This window comes from Zingiber officinale, chromosome 4A (genome assembly GCF_018446385.1).
Source record: "Zingiber officinale cultivar Zhangliang chromosome 4A, Zo_v1.1, whole genome shotgun sequence".
Lineage (NCBI taxonomy): Eukaryota > Viridiplantae > Streptophyta > Magnoliopsida > Zingiberales > Zingiberaceae > Zingiber > Zingiber officinale.
Window position 1 is genome coordinate 19,028,916 of NC_055992.1, and position 18,699 is coordinate 19,047,614.

Consider the following 18,699-nt stretch of genomic DNA (forward strand, 5'->3'; position numbering starts at 1 on the left):
CCGGTCTTCACCAAATCGTCGAGCGGCAACGTTAAGCCTATGTCTCCATCGATGGTCGAGTGGTGACCTTAAACCCCGGTCTTCACCAAATCGTCGAGCGACGACGTTAAACTCATGTCTCCATTGACGGTCGAGTGACGACCTTAAACCCCGTTCTTCACCAAATTGTCGAGCGGCGACGTTAAATCCATGTCTCCATCGAAGGTCGAGCGGCGACCTTAAACCCCAGTATTCACCAAATCGTTGAGCGGCGACGTTAAACTCATGTCTCCATCGACGGTCGAGCAGCGACCTTAAACACATGCCTTAGAAGATCATCTAGAGGAGACGTTAAAACCCAGAGTCAAGCGACGGCTATAAACCCCGGAAGTACAAGCCTAGCAAATATTTCAATAATGAGAGTATGATCATAACAGCCGATCGGAGCTATACAGCCAAATACTTAGCAAACAGATGGCATATGAAGAAAGAGCGCAAAAGGATTTCATCAATAATTGGTCACTGCCGAACGGAAGGAGTACATTCAAAATTTTACAAAAAATATTCTCTACCGACCCCCTCTCTCACTCGATATATTCGAAGGCCTTGTCGGGAATGGACTCAAGAAGCCGGACGCGGTTCATGTCTTTATCAAACAGGGCCTTGGAGACATAGCCGTTCGCCTTCAGTTGGTTGAGCATCGCATCGATTGCCAGCTCAAACGATTGGACGATCCAATCGGTCGCCTTCTCCAAAAATTGGTCCAAGCGAAGGTATTGTTGCTTTAGGACCACAAAGCGACCTGGCTTATCCTCCTAGTAGGTAGTCAGTGCAACACGGGAGGCCGCAAGCTCCTCTTCAAGGCACTTCACTTGATCCTGAAGCTCCGCCTCCTTGGCCGAGCGGCTCTCCTACTCGGTAGACAAAGAGTCCTCTGCCTTCTTCAGCTTCTCAGCCAACTGTCGAGCATCCTGGTTTTTCAACTCCAGGTCGGCGATGGCTCGTTGTTTTCTTCTAGTAGCTAGCTCAAGTTTATGATCGTAGGTCTTCAATTGCACCTCGATCTGGCCCATCCTACTGGCCTGTACGGCCGACTTCTGCTGCTCCTCCGCAAGAAGTTGTTGGGCCTCTTTTAGGTCGACCTGCAGGCGGGCGACCAGCAACCCCTAGGAGGAGGAAGCTCCGGAAATCTTGAGCTTCTTCAGCTCGTCCTCCACCTGAGCCAATCGCTGGCACATGACGATATTTTCTATCCAGAACTGCAAGCAAGCATTAGCGCCGATCGGAGGTAAATCATGAGTTGATAGTTGAAAATACTAACCCCGGTGGACATCTCCAGGTGACTATCGACCAGCGCGCCAGGGGCTTCACCGCCGCTCGTGCCCTTGCTTCCTCCCAGACGTGAGCGAGCCGACCACGAATGTAGACTTGATGCTGGGGAGAGCTGGGTCGGTCGCCCGCCGCCATAAGGTTCTCTGTCAGCAGGCGAAGAGTAGCAGTGATGGATCGTCGCCCGCTCGGTGCCGATTGAGTGGAGGCCGACGAGCCGGAAGCTTGAGCAGGAGGGACCGATAGAATAGTGGACCGTGTCACCTTCCGCCTAGCTGGCGGCAAGGAAGTGATCGGCTGAACGACGAGCGGCTCCGACAGCTCAACCAAAGAGGGAGTCCGCTCGGAGGAAGTGGCCTCCACTATTACAGGAGCAGCTGGAGACGGGGTGCCCCCCTTCAGAGGCTTGGACGGCGGAGGTGGCGGAACGGGAAGGCACGCCTGCTCGGCGTCTCTTGTGGGAGAGCGATACTTCATCGCCCGAGGATCCCGAGCCCTCAACAAGGATGACAGGTGGCGCTTCTCGGATAGATCCTGGGCCGGTCACCCCTCCTACACTGGGTGTCCGCTCAGCGGCCCCATCACCTACAGTTGCGGTCTCCCCAACTGTGCCCTCTTGCGAGCCTACAGGGGTCAAGCCGAGCCGCTCCATCTCCTTGGCCATAGCTGCTTCAATTTCAGCTTGCTTGGCCTTCACAATGCCGGCTGCTCGAGCGCGCATCATAATGTCGGCTGCAAAAGAAAAACAGAATCAGTTAGACTTAAAGGAAGAAGGTTGGGAACTTTCATACTTAGGCTGCTCGAGAGCTTCGTTCGGATCGGACTTAGCCCGAACACGTGCATCACACCCTCTGGCAACAGCTTGTGAATGTCGAACTTTAGGTCGGCCAGCATATTAGCAGCGTGGAGGTAATGCGGTCGAGTCTTGTATTTCTTCAGATCAGGTTGAGTAGGGAGCCCGACCTGCCACTTGGTCCGGAAGTAGGGCCGCTCGGGCAGTCTCAAATAGAAAAAGTATTATTTTCGGTGTTTGTTGGAAGAGGGCATCTTGTCGAAGAAGACCAGATCGATGCGAGATTGGAACAGGTAAGTGCCCAACTCAGACTATTTGGGGTAATAAAAGTAATGGAAGACCTGAGGGGTCAGTGGAATGTTGTGCACTCAGAACAACACTACCACGCCGAACAACAGCCGGAAGGAGTTAGGGACGAGTTGGGCGAGCGGGACACGAAAGTAGTTGCAGACCTCGGTTATGAAGGGGTAGATGGGAAACCGAAGACCAGCCACGAATTGATCTTGAAAGAAACAAACTATGCCGATCGGCTGGTCATTGGGCTGATTGGACGGGGAGACTAAAATTATTTCGTAGTCAGAGGGGATGACGTAAACATTTATGAGACTCGTGACGTCGCCCGCATCGAACTGAGTCTCCATGGTAGTGTACCAGAGACCGGGAGCGGGGTCGGACGGCTGCAAGGAGCTCACCATTGCCGGGAAATGAAAAGGCAGAAGGTTCGACGGAGAAGATGATCGATAAAACCAGGCGGACATGGGAAATAGGAAAGCTATGGAAACTACGCACAAATAGAGAGATTGGGAAAGGTCTAAAGGCTTACAAAGAGAAAGGCCACTGAAGGAGGAAGCCGAAAGTCGCCGGAACGCTAGAAGCAAGCAATATCATCGGAGCAAACTGTCGAAGAGCAGAAAGAGAACGCAGAGGAAGAAATGGTGACGCTAAGGCTTTATAAAGATGGGCGCGGCCGACTGGAGTCATCCGATATAGGGCACGGGACTCGGAGCACACATCCGATTGTTGAATTCGAACAGCCAAACGTCACATCAGCAGCTGTCACCTCGGGCGTGCGGCGCCTGCATCGGCGACACATGGTGTTCTCCCACAGGGCAGCATTTAATAGGCGTGGGCGCGTGCTGGGCCTTAATGGAGGTGATTTGTGCGTATTCCGAGGAGATTTGGATAGCGTCAGCATTGACCGACTGCCTCGCACCCCTCTGGGGACAATGAGGAAAAAATCCAAGTGCAAAGGCTCAAAGCGCCAATCGGCCGAGAAAGACCAGTCTTACACGGGTCGATCGGGATCCAACCGGCTCATTGGCTGATCAGCCAATTAGTCATCAGACTACTTGTCCAATCAGTCGGACTTGCAGCCTCCTTCGACTAGACTTGAGGGGGAGGCACGTGATCCAGTGGTAAGGTAGGGGTCGTCCGGCAGGTGGTCAAAGTGGTCAACATTAGGCGGTCGTCCGATCGGACGAACTACCTTCCCGGTCAATAGATAGGGTAACCGGTCCAACACTTCGACAGCTCGGTCAGACACCGAGTTTCTGACTCTCATGAAGCTCAACCAGGGAGGCACGAAGGCCGAGCGACCATCCCGTTCGGTCGAACAATGGAGCTCTATATAAGAAGCCCCAAAGCTTCATCGGAGGTATGTTTTTGATCACTGTAGCTATAGTTACGCTGCTCCTTTCTTCTCTAGTTCATTCTTCATTCTCCTACTGCCGGTGATTGACTTAAGCGTCGGAGGGCTATCGCCGGAGAACCCCTCCCTGGTTCGGCACTAATGACTTGTGGTTGAAGGCTCAGCTCGTCGAAGGTTCACGTCATCTTCGATCGATATCCAGTTAATATGAGCGTCGTCTATCCAACGTCCATCTATTCGCTCTCAGACAGGATCAATATTAAATGCAATGCTTTGGAATTCAGGTGTCAACTTGAATATTAAAAAAAAAAGAAGAGAAGTGAGTGATTTGGTAAATTAAATATAGGGATAATTTTATTTTAAAAAAAAGGAGAGAAATGTGCTAGATTTTGGTAAATTAAATTTTCTATTATTTGACATGAGACGATAAAGATATTGTAAAAATTCATGCACTGAGGGGGATTAATTAATAAATGCATATCCCGGCAATGATGCACATGTGTCTTGATTGCCACATCAAACTGGCCAAATCCCACCATCTATCGCAGTGGATCATCCACAAGCCAATGTCGCCTATAACTTCCTCCCTCCTGTTTCTGATCACGGCATCGCTCCAACTTGACGTAGGGCGAGATTGCAGCACAGGGAAGGGAACGGAGGCGAAGGAAAGAAGAGGGTTTGGATCGTGGAGCACCTGAAGGCACCTCATTCACCTGCTCCGACTCGCGCCGCCTCTATCGACCACTGGCGTCGCGCAAAATCGCGGCTTTGGAACCATCGAAGGAGGAGGAGAAAGAGAAAGAAGAGAGGAGGAGGAAGAGGTGGGAATAGAGAGAGCCCCACACACGGGTTAGGTCTGTGAAGTTCTCTCGTCGCCTTGTGCAAAATTTTATTTTGTTTTTCTTTGGTATATGATCAGGGAGGGCGTTTTGTTCTCATCTGCAATGTGTCTTCTGCTGTTGTGGAACAGACATCGCTCCCTCTGCAACCCCCCCGTTGCCGTGTCTTAGTTTTCCTCCTCGCATTTAATCTCTCCGCATCCTTGATGGTGAAATGCCCGTAGCTGAATTCTTCGCCTCTACGCCAAACATTCGAGATCGCTCATCGAAATCCAAACTTTGTCCGGGCTATGGGTTCCTTTTCCCTCAGCTCGTTCGGTGACCTCCCTTTACACGAGCAGATTGCGACGGTGGCCTATGCATCGCTTGCCCTCTGCTTCTTTTTCTTTGCTTCAATGCGGCGAATTATTGCCTGTGCCGCCGGCCGGGTTCCTTCTATCAAGGATGATGAACGATACCCTCTAACTGCTCTCCGCAGTACTGGCGGTGATCGATTTGTAAGAGTTGGTTATTGGTTCAAGATTACAGTTTTCTGTTGCTTCTATGTTTTCTTCCTCCAAGTGGTGGTATTAGTATACGAGATTGTAAGGTCGGTTACAAGAGAGGCAGAATCCAGAAACTACAATATTCTTTACCTGCCGTCTGTGGAAGCATTGGGATGGCTTGTCTTGTGCTTATTGGTACTCCATTGTAAATTTAAGGCATTGCCTAAATTTCCATTATTGATTAGGCTATGGTGGTTTATATCATTCATTTTTTGCCTTTACATTGGTTACATTGATAGCAAGGGATTAGTTTCCAAGTTGGTTAGCCTAAATTCACACACACTTTCAAATTATGCAGCGTTTCCTGTCCTTGCTTTTCTTTTTGTTGCCTCAGTTTTGGGTGGCACATCCATTGAACTTTATAGGGATCATCAAGACCTCAGAGAACCATTGATTGCTGGGGAAGAAGAAGCTGGTTGTCTTAAAGTCACTCCTTACAGTGATGCAAGCCTTTTCAGCCTTGCAACTCTGTCCTGGCTTGATCCACTCTTATCATTGGGTGTGAAAAGGCCATTGGAACTGCGGGACATACCTTTGCTAGACCCAAAAGATCGTTCAAAGACTTGTTACAAGATACTGAATTCAAATTGGGAAAGGTTGAAAGCTGAGAATCCTGAGAATCAACCATCATTAGCAGTGGCTATTTTCCGTTCCTTTTGGAAAGAAGCTGCTTTGAATGCTGTCTTTGCTGGGTTGAACACAGCAGTTTCTTATGTAGGTCCCTATCTGATAAGTTATTTTGTTGATTACCTGAGTGGCAAGATAACATTCCCTCATGAGGGTTACATTTTAGCCTCAATATTTTTTTCTGCTAAGTTGATTGAAACTCTTACTAGTCGACAGTGGTACTTGGGAGTAGACATATTGGGCATGCATGTTAGATCTGGCTTGACAGCTATGGTGTACAGAAAAGGGCTCAGGTTATCCAGTACATCTCGACAGAGCCATACAAGTGGTGAAATTGTAAACTACATGGCAGTTGATGTACAAAGGGTGGGTGATTATTCTTGGTATTTGCATGACATATGGATGCTTCCACTACAAATCATTCTTGCTTTAGCAATCTTGTATAAGAATGTAGGTATTGCGACAGTTGCAACACTGGTAGCGACCATTATCTCCATCCTTGTTACTATCCCTCTTGCGAAGGTTCAAGAAGAGTATCAAGATCATTTAATGACTGCTAAGGATGAAAGAATGAGGAAGACCACTGAATGTTTAAGGAACATGAGAATCCTGAAGTTGCAGGCGTGGGAAGACAAATACCGCTTGAAATTAGAGGACATGAGGAATGTTGAGTTCAAGTGGCTCAAGAAAGCCTTATATACACAGTCTGTTGTAACCTTCATTTTCTGGGGATCCCCTATATTTGTCTCAGTCATAACTTTTGCCACTTCTATTTTGTTGGGCGGCCAGCTAACAGCTGGGGGTGTGCTTTCAGCTTTAGCCACTTTTAGGATTCTTCAAGAGCCACTTAGGAATTTTCCAGATTTGGTATCCATGATTGCTCAAACAAAGGTTTCGCTAGACCGAATATCTGGTTTCCTACAAGAAGAAGAGTTACGAGATGATGCTACTATAGTGGTTCCTCGGTGCTTTACAAATAATGTTGTTGAAATTAAAGATGGAGAATTTTCTTGGGATCCCTCCTTTGCAACACCTACACTCTTTGGTATTCAACTGCAAGTTGAAAAGGGCATGCGTATTGCAGTCTGTGGTGTTGTTGGTTCTGGCAAGTCTAGTTTTCTTTCTTGCATACTGGGTGAGATCCCAAAAACTTCTGGTGAAGTAAGTAGTACACACAGAGTTGGTTATCTATTGTGTAAATGTTTCCTATGTTCTCAGAGTCTAACTATTGTCACTTTTCCAGGTTAGGATAAGTGGATCTGCAGCTTATGTACCTCAGTCAGCTTGGATACAATCTGGGAATATAGAAGAGAACATTCTGTTTGGTAGTCCAATGGATAAGCCGAGATACAAAAGTGTTATTCATGCTTGTTGCTTGAAAAAGGATTTGGAATTGTTATCACATGGAGACCAAACAATAATTGGTGATAGAGGTATTAACCTGAGTGGTGGACAAAAACAAAGGGTGCAGCTCGCTAGAGCACTTTATCAAGATGCAGATTTTTATTTACTTGATGATCCTTTCAGTGCTCTTGATGCTCAAACAGGAAGTGAACTTTTTAAGGTGAGGATGCAAAACTCTTCCTCATTTTTCTCCCATCCTGCATTCTGGCTCACACAACTGCGCAACTCTTGTTCTGCAGGAATATATACTGACAGCACTAGCTAGCAAGACTGTAATTTATGTCACTCATCAAGTTGAATTTCTTCCAGCTGCTGACAAAATATTGGTACCACAAGATTAAATATCCCTCTTTATTTTTTCATATTATTCAATCTGTTAGAAAGAATATTTTAAGCACTTCTCTCACAATCATGTGCATTTAGCTTATATAAACACAAGATTTTAAATATCAGTTTCAGTAATGGCGTTGATACCAGCCTGCAATGGAGTTGATACCAGAGCCAACATAAATTGACACAATACATCTTGGCACTAGTCTGACTGTGTTGGCCTATGCTTTGTTATGAATTTACCTTTTATAAGCTCATTAAAAATGTCTCTCTTTATGATCTGCTTTAATAAGTCTACAGAATTGAACTTTCATAATTTAATGTTCTTGTGTACCCTACTAAAGTTGCATAAGTTTTTACAATTTCACCTGCTATGAACTTTTGGATCTCAAATGTGGTAAAACCAATCTTGTTAAAGTTGTTTAAAGATTAAAATGAAAGTCAACACTAAATTAATTTAATTTGTAATTGTCTGATAAACATATGTTTACTTTCGTTTTGTAGATTATTTTGTATCCTCTTCATATTTAGGAATATTATTCTAAGCAAATATTTGAAGATCTTGGACTTGTAATGGAATATTCTGTGAAATTCAAAATGTGAGATTACCACAAAATTTCTCTTGATAGCACATGTATATTATGTGTATTCATACTTAGGATAGTTAAAGAATTAAATGCAATTCAAATAGAGTGTTTGAAAGGGTTAGGATTTCAACTTTGAAAATGTAAGATTATGTTGATGTTATACAAAATTTTATCAATTATAATATTACAACTTTGAAGGTATTGTATTTAAAATTTTGAAATATGAAATTATTTTCATGTCCACGGACAAAGTTTCTCTAACCTCACTGGCATGTGAGTTATGTATGTAACTTGTGATAATTAAAGACTAAAGGATTCATTTCTAGACTGATTTTTTCTTGCAATTTTGTGCTAATTTTTATATTATATTTGCTTCTCTTATATTAGAATTGGTTCTTTGAATTTTGTTTCATTCACATATGAGGCTCTGTATCACTTGCATTGAACGCCTACAGAGTGGCATGAATAAGAAATATCAAGTAGTGTTCAAATATTAATCTTAACATATTATTTGAACAATACATCCTGCATGTATTGCTCAAGACACCATGCATCTCAACCTAAGTAGCTCATTTTCTATGAATGGGATGAGATCCTCTTGTAACCGCGACAGTTACATCAATCTCATGTGCTAGATATTAACCCATAAATAAGAAATGTCAAGTAGCATCTATATACTGATCTAGACATATTGTCTAACTAATACATCTTGTATCTCTTGCACTTATCACTCAAGACATCATAGGACACAACTGCAGTGGCTGATTTTTCACGAATGGGATGAGATCCACTTGTATCCATGACAGATACATTGACATCAATTGTGTTGGACGTTGGTTATATAACAAATAATATAAACATAAATAGAAAAAGAATAAATTAATAAATAGAAAGTGCATGTACTTGACTTTACCTAACCCAAATGCCAGTATAACCATAACAGTGAGATTAATAAGCATAGATAAGTAACTGAAACTTAAATAGTTTATGATAGAACTTGAAATGTTTAGAAGTATGCTATAAAAATTTTAAAGACAAGGATAAACCAAATGAACTAACTGCTGAGAACACAAGTATTGTAAACTGAAATAAAGAAAATGATAAATTTCCATGACACAATGAGTAAATCTCTAGATGATCTAGCGGTAGTGCATTCGACAGAGCGACATTTATTTTATCAGCTGGACAGTACGAGTACTCACCTCTACTAAACCTAAAGGCAATAATGTCATATGTAATAGAGAAAGCAAGTAATCAAGCAACAAGTAATATAAGCATAAATAGAAAGTATAAATCATCTTGAAAAGGCTACTAGCATATGCAGTATAATATACAACTTTAGTTAGCTGGGCATTTCAAAGTGAGGTTGAGCATGAGACCTGTGGGTTTCTCTCTTTACTCTCTGAAAGAGAGGTTGCTCGTGTATTCTCACCATGGATACGGTTGCCAATGTGTGATAATTTGTAAACTTGTCCTTGCTAGATCGCATTTGAAATATTGTTTAAAGCGAGTACTTGTGACGGAGTCAACGGGCTAGTGAGCAGTCCAAAATAAGTAAAACACCTTACATTTTTTATGTCCAAATATAAGCACAACTAGCTTCTTCCTCCATTGAATTTGGGTTTTCTATTTCTCAGTCCCTAAGACCTTTTCAAAATATTTTATTTTATTTTTCTAGCGATGCCACGGTGAAAAGCAATTAATGTAGCATAACATTGATAGGCAAGGAACTTATTGAACCTTACTAGGGCCACTAAATCTGAAGATACAGCCTTGAGAGGTCAGTGTTCATTTTAGGACCGTGTTTGGTCAAGTTAAAAACATCATCAACTCCTTAGGTAATTGTGGATGTGTGGACATACGAGGATAGACAGAATAAGAAATGAAAGCATTAGAGAGTAAATCGGAGGTTCATCAATTGAGGAAAAATTCCGAGAGATACATCCAAGATGGTACAAACATGCACGTAGACGATCAATAAATGTCCCAGTTAAGTGATGTGAAACGAAGACAAATACACACATCAAATGAGGAAGAGGAAGACAAAAAAGACTTGGTTAGAACGATAAAACAATATAAAATTTATTTAAATATAGATGATATAGTAGGGGATAGAGCCCAATGACGTAGAAGGATCCATATGGCCGACTCCACCTAGTGGGATAAAGCTTGGTTGTTGTTATTGTTACTAGTTATTCCTGTGATTAATAGTTAATATTTAACATGATGACTAGTAATGATGATGTTTTATTATCTATTCTGTTTTTTTATAATCAGAATACATATTGTATTCTAATTTTGATATTGTACATTTTGGTAACTTATATCTTGTATGGAGCTTACACGATTTACCTTCTTGAAAACTGATGGATTGACTTAATTCATGTTACTGCTTATGCAGATTGTCTAGGCGGTAGATATATTGATCCCTATCTCAGTTACTATGGACTTACTGTTCTTTGCTTATTTATCTAATTGCTGTAGGTCCTGAAAGATGGTCAAATTATACAGGCTGGAAAATATGAGGATCTTTTGCTGGCTGGTACTGACTTCAATGAACTAGTTTCAGCTCATCATGAAGCAATTGAGACAATGGACATTTTGGAAGATTCTAATGGAACCATTCATACTGGAATTTCTTCCATCTCTGGCAAAAGGTTAACAATGAGTCCTAGCAGCATTGATAAAATGAAAAGTGAAACACCAGAAGATGGAACACCATCAGAGAAAAAATTGATAAAAGAGAAAAAGAAAGTAAAACGAACGAGAAAAAAACAGCAGGCTCAAGAAGAGGAGCGAGAGAGAGGAAGAGTTAGTTTGAAAGTTTACCTGTCATATATGACTGCAGCATACAAGGGAGCATTAATTCCATTAATTATCCTTGCTCAGACTATGTTTCAGGTGCTACAAATAGCAGGCAATTGGTGGATGGCATGGGCCAATCCTCAAACCAGAGGCGACAGACCAAAGACAAATAGCATGGTTCTTTTAGTTGTTTACATGAGCCTTGCTTTTGGAAGTTCTCTGTTTGTTTTTATTAGAGCTGTTTTTGTAGCTACATTTGGTCTAGAAGCTGCTCAAAAATTGTTTGTAAGGATGCTCAGAACTATCTTTCGTGCCCCAATGTCTTTTTTTGATACAACTCCAGCTGGAAGGATACTGAATCGAGTAAGTAACCATATTTATAATTTTTAGCAGTGCTAAACCAGTTTATTAGGCTGCTGATCTGTCACTTCTGTTTCGAAATGATCAGGTCTCCGTGGATCAAAGTGTTGTAGATCTTGATATACCATTTAGACTGGGTGGTTTTGCTGCAACCACAATACAGCTTCTTGGTATAGTTGGTGTTATGAGCAAAGTTACATGGCAAGTTCTGCTTCTGTTTTTCCCCATGGCACTAGCTTGCTTATGGATGCAGGTACTTGAATTCTGTGGGATATTATGAACACTGTATTTGGCAAATATTATCTCCAAGTTTATGCCCATGTCAGATCATGTCTTCCAGATAGATAATTAGAGGGTTACAAGTGTATTCTTTGGCAATGTACTTCATTGCAGGATGGTAGTAACCATCAATAATTTCAGCAATCAAATTATAATCAGTTTATCACTTTTGTTTTTTTGTTTTCTTTTGCTTTGGAAAATTAAGATCTGTCTAGGAGAAATTATGGTGTGTTCCTGATTTTACTACTTTCAGACCTCGACAAATTGCATAGGAATTTTTTGGTAATGTTGTAATCATGTTTGTTACTTGATGCCAAATGCTTTTGAGAACGTCTTTCTCTTGAAGTGCCTATTTTTGCAAAATAGACAAAAGTTAATTAGGTATGTTAGTTTTCTTCCAAATTTATTCTACTACATTTATTAGCTATTTGTCTGATATGCTGAACAATGATATAGCAGCAGCATCTTTCCTTGATTATTTGAACTCCTGTCAAAATGTTTTATCTTTGAACTCTTGCTTGATTTGCAGAAATATTACATGGCTTCGTCAAGGGAGCTGGTTCGGATTGTTAGCATTCAAAAATCCCCTGTCATCCATCTCTTTGGAGAGTCTATTGCTGGGGCTGCTACTATTAGAGGTTTCAACCAAGAAAAGCGTTTTATGAAGAGGAACCAATACTTGCTCGATTGCTTTGCCCGTCCATTCTTCTGTAGTATTGCAGCAATTGAATGGCTGTGTTTGAGGATGGAACTACTCTCAACTTTTGTATTTGCTTTCTGCATGGCTCTGCTTGTTAGCTTCCCACATGGATCCATTGATCCCAGTATGGCTTCTAATGGCCTTCAAAATTCTGATTCATAAATTATTTCTAGGGCTTGAATATATTGTGATCTTGTTATTTTATTTTATTTGAATTGTTTTGCATAAAGGGAAAGATATTAAAGGAAGCATGACCTTTTTCTTATTACATGAATTTGAAGGAAAAGTGATGTTTACATGGAATTTATTTTATATTGTAGGTATGGCAGGTCTGGCTGTAACATATGGCTTAAATCTGAATGCTCGTTTATCACGGTGGATACTGAGCTTTTGTAAGCTTGAGAACAAAATTATTTCCATTGAGCGCATAAATCAGTATTGCCAAATTCCAAGCGAAGCACCACCCATTGTTGAGAATTGTCGCCCTCCGACTACATGGCCAGAGACTGGGAATATTGAATTGATCAATCTCAAGGTGTGCCTCCAAATTTTATTTTTAATAATAAGAGTCATCATTCACTATGCCTTGCTAAGAATCAAAACAAAAGATATCAAAAAATAAGTTTGCTGCTAACTGTTCAGGAGAAATGTTACATAATAGCAACTCAAGGAACTGCATATTTTTTTGTGATACAACAACAATAACCAAAGCCTTATCCCATTAGGTGAGGTCGGCTAATATTTTGTTGTTATGATCCAAGAAAAAAAAAGAATTAAAATATCATAGAGTTAACCTAGTACACTGTACTGTTATTGCTAATCATGTATATGTACTCAAGAAAAAGTTTTGCCCTGAAGTGTATATAGCTTGTTTGGCAATATAAATGCTAATGAAAGTGTGTTAGTACCAAAACCTAAACCTTTTTTAGAAGGTCCAAGGCACAACCACGGCACACCTGATATAGTATTAAAGGACTTTTATATACTTTCCGTATGAAAACTGGAATATGTGAGGACTCTGAACTTTTGCTTTTGAGGATATTGATTGCATCCCTTAATCTATTAATTAGTTTAGAGGTAGCATATAACTAATCAACGGATTGTGTGATATTGATACATTTTGAATTTGTATTTGTGGAATAGTTTAATATCAGAAATTTGGATTATGCACTTGGGATTTTTTTAGATGGGCAACTGTGTCACAGATGGGCAACTGTGTCATGCATTATACTTATTTATCACGTTTTATTATTGCCAGGTATTACCCCAAGTAGTTACATTTAATTTTTATTTTCTTTTAACATAAATTAAATCTCTTTTAATCAGCACCATTTAATGATGACCAATAAATGTAATAAGAAGTGAATCATTAGAATTAGGCTCTCAAAGAATAGATGATGTCATCTGATATATGAGCTAAAATTTTCACCAGTGATCACAATTATATAGCACCATCACACAAATAAATAATAACTAGAGCAACGTATTGCTACCATATCTCTAGTAAAAGTAGGCTTATAGTTTTTTTCTCTTTTATATTTATTTTTTCCATTTATAATAATTATTATTTCTTTTGAAGTCTTTATACCACATACTATCTTGAGTTGACATTTTACTAATTATTTTGAAAAGCTTAAGATAAACTAAATATGACAATAACACAAAATATAAGAATTAGTTAGAACCAAAGTGTGATGGATTTGATCTTGATCCGACTACTCCAATATGACTCAAGCTAGAGAAACTCCCACTAGTAACAAAAAATATTAATTTTCATTCTAGTTTAAATTCACCAATATAAATGATATAACCAACCTAAAATAGAAATATAATAGGGCCAAGCTTTTAGCTTTTACCCCACAATTTTTTTCTTGGTGGAATAGGATAAGTGTTTGAATAATAATTAAGACACCTAAGTCAATCTAGCTTAAATAATAAGTAATTATCAATCCAAACTAGGTGATCATTCCTAATAGTATCAAGGAAATTGCTTGGCTTCAAATTGATTGAAATTGATGTACAAGGTGAGGCCTGGCAGTGGTAATGCCTTGGATGCAAGGCAATAAACAACAAGGGCAGCTTAACCTAAGGGCACCTTGGCCCAAGGACTCAAGAAAGAAGAAAGAAAGAGGGGAAAAGGTGAGGTACTGACCAATGGCTTAGGCTTGTCCTAGGGTCAATGGTGGCAGTGTATGAGGGTTGTGAATGGGCGCATAGGTGGGGGTTTTCTGACAGGATACAAAAAGGAAGGAAAGGAGAAAAGAGCGGCAGTGATGATTGCTCGTTTGTACTTAAAGCGGGGGCACTATTGTTTATGCATATAGAAGTAAGGAGAGGGGGAAACAAGAGAATGAGAGAAAGAAAGAGAGACCTGCTAAAGGTGAGGTGGTTCGTGACGACTGGTTGGAGTTGACAGTGCCCATGCATGAGAAAGGCAATACGAACAGTGGCAACATACGAAGAGGGAGAAAAAGTGATTAGGAGAGAGAGTGGTCAGTCGAGTGCCAGGTGAGAGTGTGTGGAAAGAGAAGGGAGAAAATGTATTTAATGCCCTACTGCTAAAAAAATTCCATCAACTCAACCTAATGCAATGCAATTATATTGGACTATCCCAAGTATAAAATTTGGTTTAGTCTAGCCAAATTACACCAAATTAATCATCCTTTGAACCCATGTGACCTAATCAACTCTTGCTTGATGGGTTTCATCCACATTCAACCTAACTTCGATTCGACATCCAAGATCAAATTCCATTATTTTGTATAATGGAATTTTTGGTTCAAGTTAAATCGTCATTTATAAATTTGAAAAAAAATATATTAAATGCAAAAAATTAAGTACGAAAAAATTTGATACCTAACAAGTTGGTTTTGTTCAACTTAATAGGTCATTAAAATTCAAAATTTAAATTACGTGTGAAGAAGACCAAGCTTCTTTTCTCGTGTCTCAAATTGTTATCATCCGGTGGGCCAGTGGAGGGAAAAAATTTAGCCATGCAACAAACTTTCATGCTTAAAGCACTGGTAATAATAAAGCAGGACTCTATAGGTCTTGACATGACATTTTTTCATGCTTCGTGTAGAATATATGAGAATTGAGAGCTGAGTACTGGCCCTGATTGAATTATTTGAAAGCTATATTGGGAGACAAGACAAAGATGGGATGTTCATAAGAAGATCAAAAGATGGTTTAACTATTGTTACATTGTTCAACATTTTCTGTAGGCCTTGATATTCTTAGGAGAAAAAATTGGAGTGCTTTACAAAGTCTTTCTTCACATGTTCAATTATTGTTCTGCATTAACATATACAACAAGAACTGATTTGCTATTTTTTGAAACAAAAATAGGCCCGTTATAAAGATACACTACCTTTAGTCCTTCATGGTATAAACTGCCTTTTTCCTGGTGGGAACAAGATTGGAATTGTTGGGCGAACTGGAAGCGGTAAATCTACTCTTATACAGACACTGTTTCGTTTAATTGAACCTGCAGAAGGGAAAATCATCATCGATAGCATTGATATTTCCACTATTGGCCTACATGATCTTCGATCTCGACTTAGCATCATTCCCCAAGATCCTACTTTGTTTGAGGGTACAATCAGGCTTAATCTTGATCCTCTTGAAGAGCATTCTGATCAAGAAATCTGGCAGGTAAATACTAAGCTAGATTCATGTGACTCTTTGTGGATGGCCTACTTCTCATGTTTACTGAAAGTATTTCCCCCAGGCCCTTGGCAAATGTCAGCTTGGAGAGGTGATCAGTCAAAAGCCACAAAAACTTGATGCTCCAGGTATGTTTCATGTTCATGTTGTAGAAGGATTCAGCTCTGTCCACAATCTGGAAATAGTTTCTATAGTTGCAAAAAGACATTCTGGCTTGTCATCTCAGCTAAAGACGAAAACATTGAATAAGTGTTTTCAATTGCAAATTAATTTGATTAAAGTTCTAATACGTCAGTGCCTTTTACTGCATAGTGTATCATAGAACATGTGCATGTAGATTTGATAATAGACCTCAATAGATGTAGAGGTTATCATCCATCTACCATCTTGTCTTTGTTTTCATATATGGCCCCCTACATTTCAGTTATCTTGTGCAAAGGTGTCTTTTGTAGTTGTGGTATAAACTGTTTTCAATATGATGTGCCAGTCAGAGTTTATGAAAGGGGGTGCATTTACACCTAGTTAATTAGTTTCTTTTTATAGCTTCATGTTCAATAAGCGCATAGCATTGCTCCGTGTACTTGTTTAATTGTTGTCATTCTGATCTCTTCAGTTTTGGAGAATGGAGACAACTGGAGTGTCGGACAGCGTCAACTTGTTTCGCTAGGCAGAGCATTACTCAAGCAGGCTCGAATATTGGTGCTTGATGAGGCAACAGCATCAGTTGATACTGCAACAGATAATCTTATCCAAAAGATCATACGAAGGGAATTCAAGAATTGTACTGTATGCACCATTGCACACCGTATACCTACTGTTATTGATAGTGATCTGGTTTTAGTACTCAGTGATGGTAAGTTGTTTATGGAAGCTGCGATTAGTCAAGTCTTCTCTTTTGTTCTGTACAAGTTAAATTGCAAGATGTTAAAAGACAGGTCCATTATCTCTTTCATTCTCTTAATCTTCTCACATGTAATCAATACTCCTGCCTACAAGTTTAGAACTCGGTCGCTTGTTTCGTAATTGTTTTTACATATATTTCCTAGTATTGTATCATGTTGCTGAATCAATTTCAATTCTTTTCACAGGTAGAGTAGCTGAATTTGATAGTCCACAGCGGCTGTTGGAAGATAAGTCATCAATGTTTCTTAGGTTAGTTTCTGAGTACTCTACCCGATCGAGCAGTATGTCTGATGCTTGAGAGTGCAAGCAATAGAACAATCAAGGCTGGATAAGCATTTAAAGGATGATGCTGTTGTTCCACTGCATCAGTAGAGTGGATCACTGGAGATGAACGTGGAAGACAGCTCCTGGACACAACTTGACAGAAGTGCTAGAAGCCATCCATGGTTCGGAAACACATCCTATGCATAAAATGTTGTAAAATATGCATTGGTTCTATGTTGATGCAAAAATAATTGAGCTCAAAAGCTCAACCGCTGTTTTCTAGACCAATATGGCAATTTTGAGATTGCTTCAGATATTCATTTAATTCACACAAGGATCTGTGCTGTTAAACTTGGAATATTTTCCAGCGTCGCCATTTTTAGTAGGTTGAAATGGATAGCAAGGAAATGAGAATGAACTAGCCATAATTGAAAGATTACAATAATGTAACTCTGGTTAAGGCCACTTATCCTTTCGTCAAGGAAAAGTGAATAGAAATTGAGCAAAGGTAGAATTCAAATAAAGATCGAGAAACCTTCTCATATGCTAGTTTTGATTTTTTGATTTACATTTTTTAATGGTGTGGGATAGCGAATATCTATCTCCTCCATGTTTCTCCATGTTTAGGATGTAAGTAGTCCCTTCGGATGGGTCTAGTGGCTAGCACATGAGGTATTGTCATCAATGAGGTCTGGGGTTCGAATCTCGGTCACTATTCCAAAGGTTAGTAGTCGTTCATGATTTACCTCTTCCGTATTGGCCCTGGGACGGGTTGACAGGAGCGTTGGATGAACGTATTTGATCGCCAAGAACTCCTTAACATACAAATAAAATCACCTCATCTCAACAAATAAACAACTCTCAATGTCAAGGTTAAATTGTGACATATTCTTGTTTTGAAATGCTCCAACGTTCAATTAGCAAGTATGCCTTCTAAATCTCATTGTTTTAGATCTACCATCGATGCTGGATGCTGGGCATTATTAGAAAAATATATGCAGACAATATGGATTAAAATCTTGTGCCGGAGTGGATGGCACGTGTGAAACATCTCGCTATGCCTGTCGACCGGCACGACAGCACGCCAGCGTGCCTCAAACAGCCGCTGCAGACGCCTCGTGCTAGATCGCGGCGGCCACACGAGATTTTTTTTTTTCTTTAACTGTGTTTTTTAATTGTTTTAACCATTAATGTTTTATTTTTTTTCTTTAACTATGTTTTTTTTTCAATTTTATTTTTTAATTAATATTTTTTTAAAAGGTTAAATTTTCAATTTTTTAATGACTAATTCTTTTCCTTTTATTTTTTCTCCTTTTTTTCTATTTTTCTTTTTTTTATCCTTACATATATATGATTTTTTTTAAAAAAAAAATATTCCTCTTCTTAAATTACTTCCTGATTAAAATTAATTAAATTAAATTTAAATTAAACTTATTGAACCCTAATCATTATATCTAGACTTTAATTAGTCCAAAATTAATTTTTACTCAATCCTAAATTTTAAAATATTAATTTAATCAAATAATAAATATTTATAGTAAACAAATATTATAATAATATTTTTAATTAAAATTTATATTTAAAAATATCAAAATGTATATGCACGATATTATATGATATCGAATTTGTATTGGTTCAATG

The 18,699-nt window shown here is 39.8% G+C and overlaps 1 protein-coding gene across 2 annotated transcripts; it reads left to right on the forward strand.

Annotated features, from left to right (window-relative positions):
* Positions 1-4,249: 4,249 nt before the first annotated feature.
* LOC121969661 (ABC transporter C family MRP4-like) lies at positions 4,250-17,383 on the forward strand. 2 transcript variants are annotated; one of them, XM_042519867.1, is made up of 12 exons: positions 4,250-4,603; positions 4,720-6,921; positions 7,004-7,324; positions 7,404-7,490; positions 10,566-11,249; positions 11,335-11,499; positions 12,055-12,349; positions 12,546-12,760; positions 15,574-15,879; positions 15,956-16,019; positions 16,505-16,744; positions 16,980-17,383. In XM_042519867.1, the coding sequence occupies exons 2-12, from the start codon at positions 4,879-4,881 to the stop codon at positions 17,090-17,092; spliced, it is 4,533 nt and encodes a 1,510-aa protein (XP_042375801.1). In that variant the 5' UTR covers positions 4,250-4,603; positions 4,720-4,878; the 3' UTR covers positions 17,093-17,383. The 2 variants fall into 2 exon arrangements, with proteins under 2 accessions (XP_042375801.1, XP_042375802.1); XM_042519868.1 differs by having other exon boundaries at positions 4,250-4,570; positions 4,669-6,921.
* The last annotated feature ends 1,316 nt before the right edge of the window (positions 17,384-18,699 follow it).

Coding starts and splice junctions, on each gene's coding strand:
- LOC121969661 (XM_042519867.1), top strand. CDS start 4,879: ATGGGTTCCTTTTCCCTCAGCTCGTTCGGTGACCTCCCTTTACACGAG. Junction 6,922..7,003: donor TCCCAAAAACTTCTGGTGAA/GTAAGTAGTACA, acceptor TCACTTTTCCAG/GTTAGGATAAGTGGATCTGC. Junction 15,880..15,955: donor CTGATCAAGAAATCTGGCAG/GTAAATACTAAG, acceptor TATTTCCCCCAG/GCCCTTGGCAAATGTCAGCT.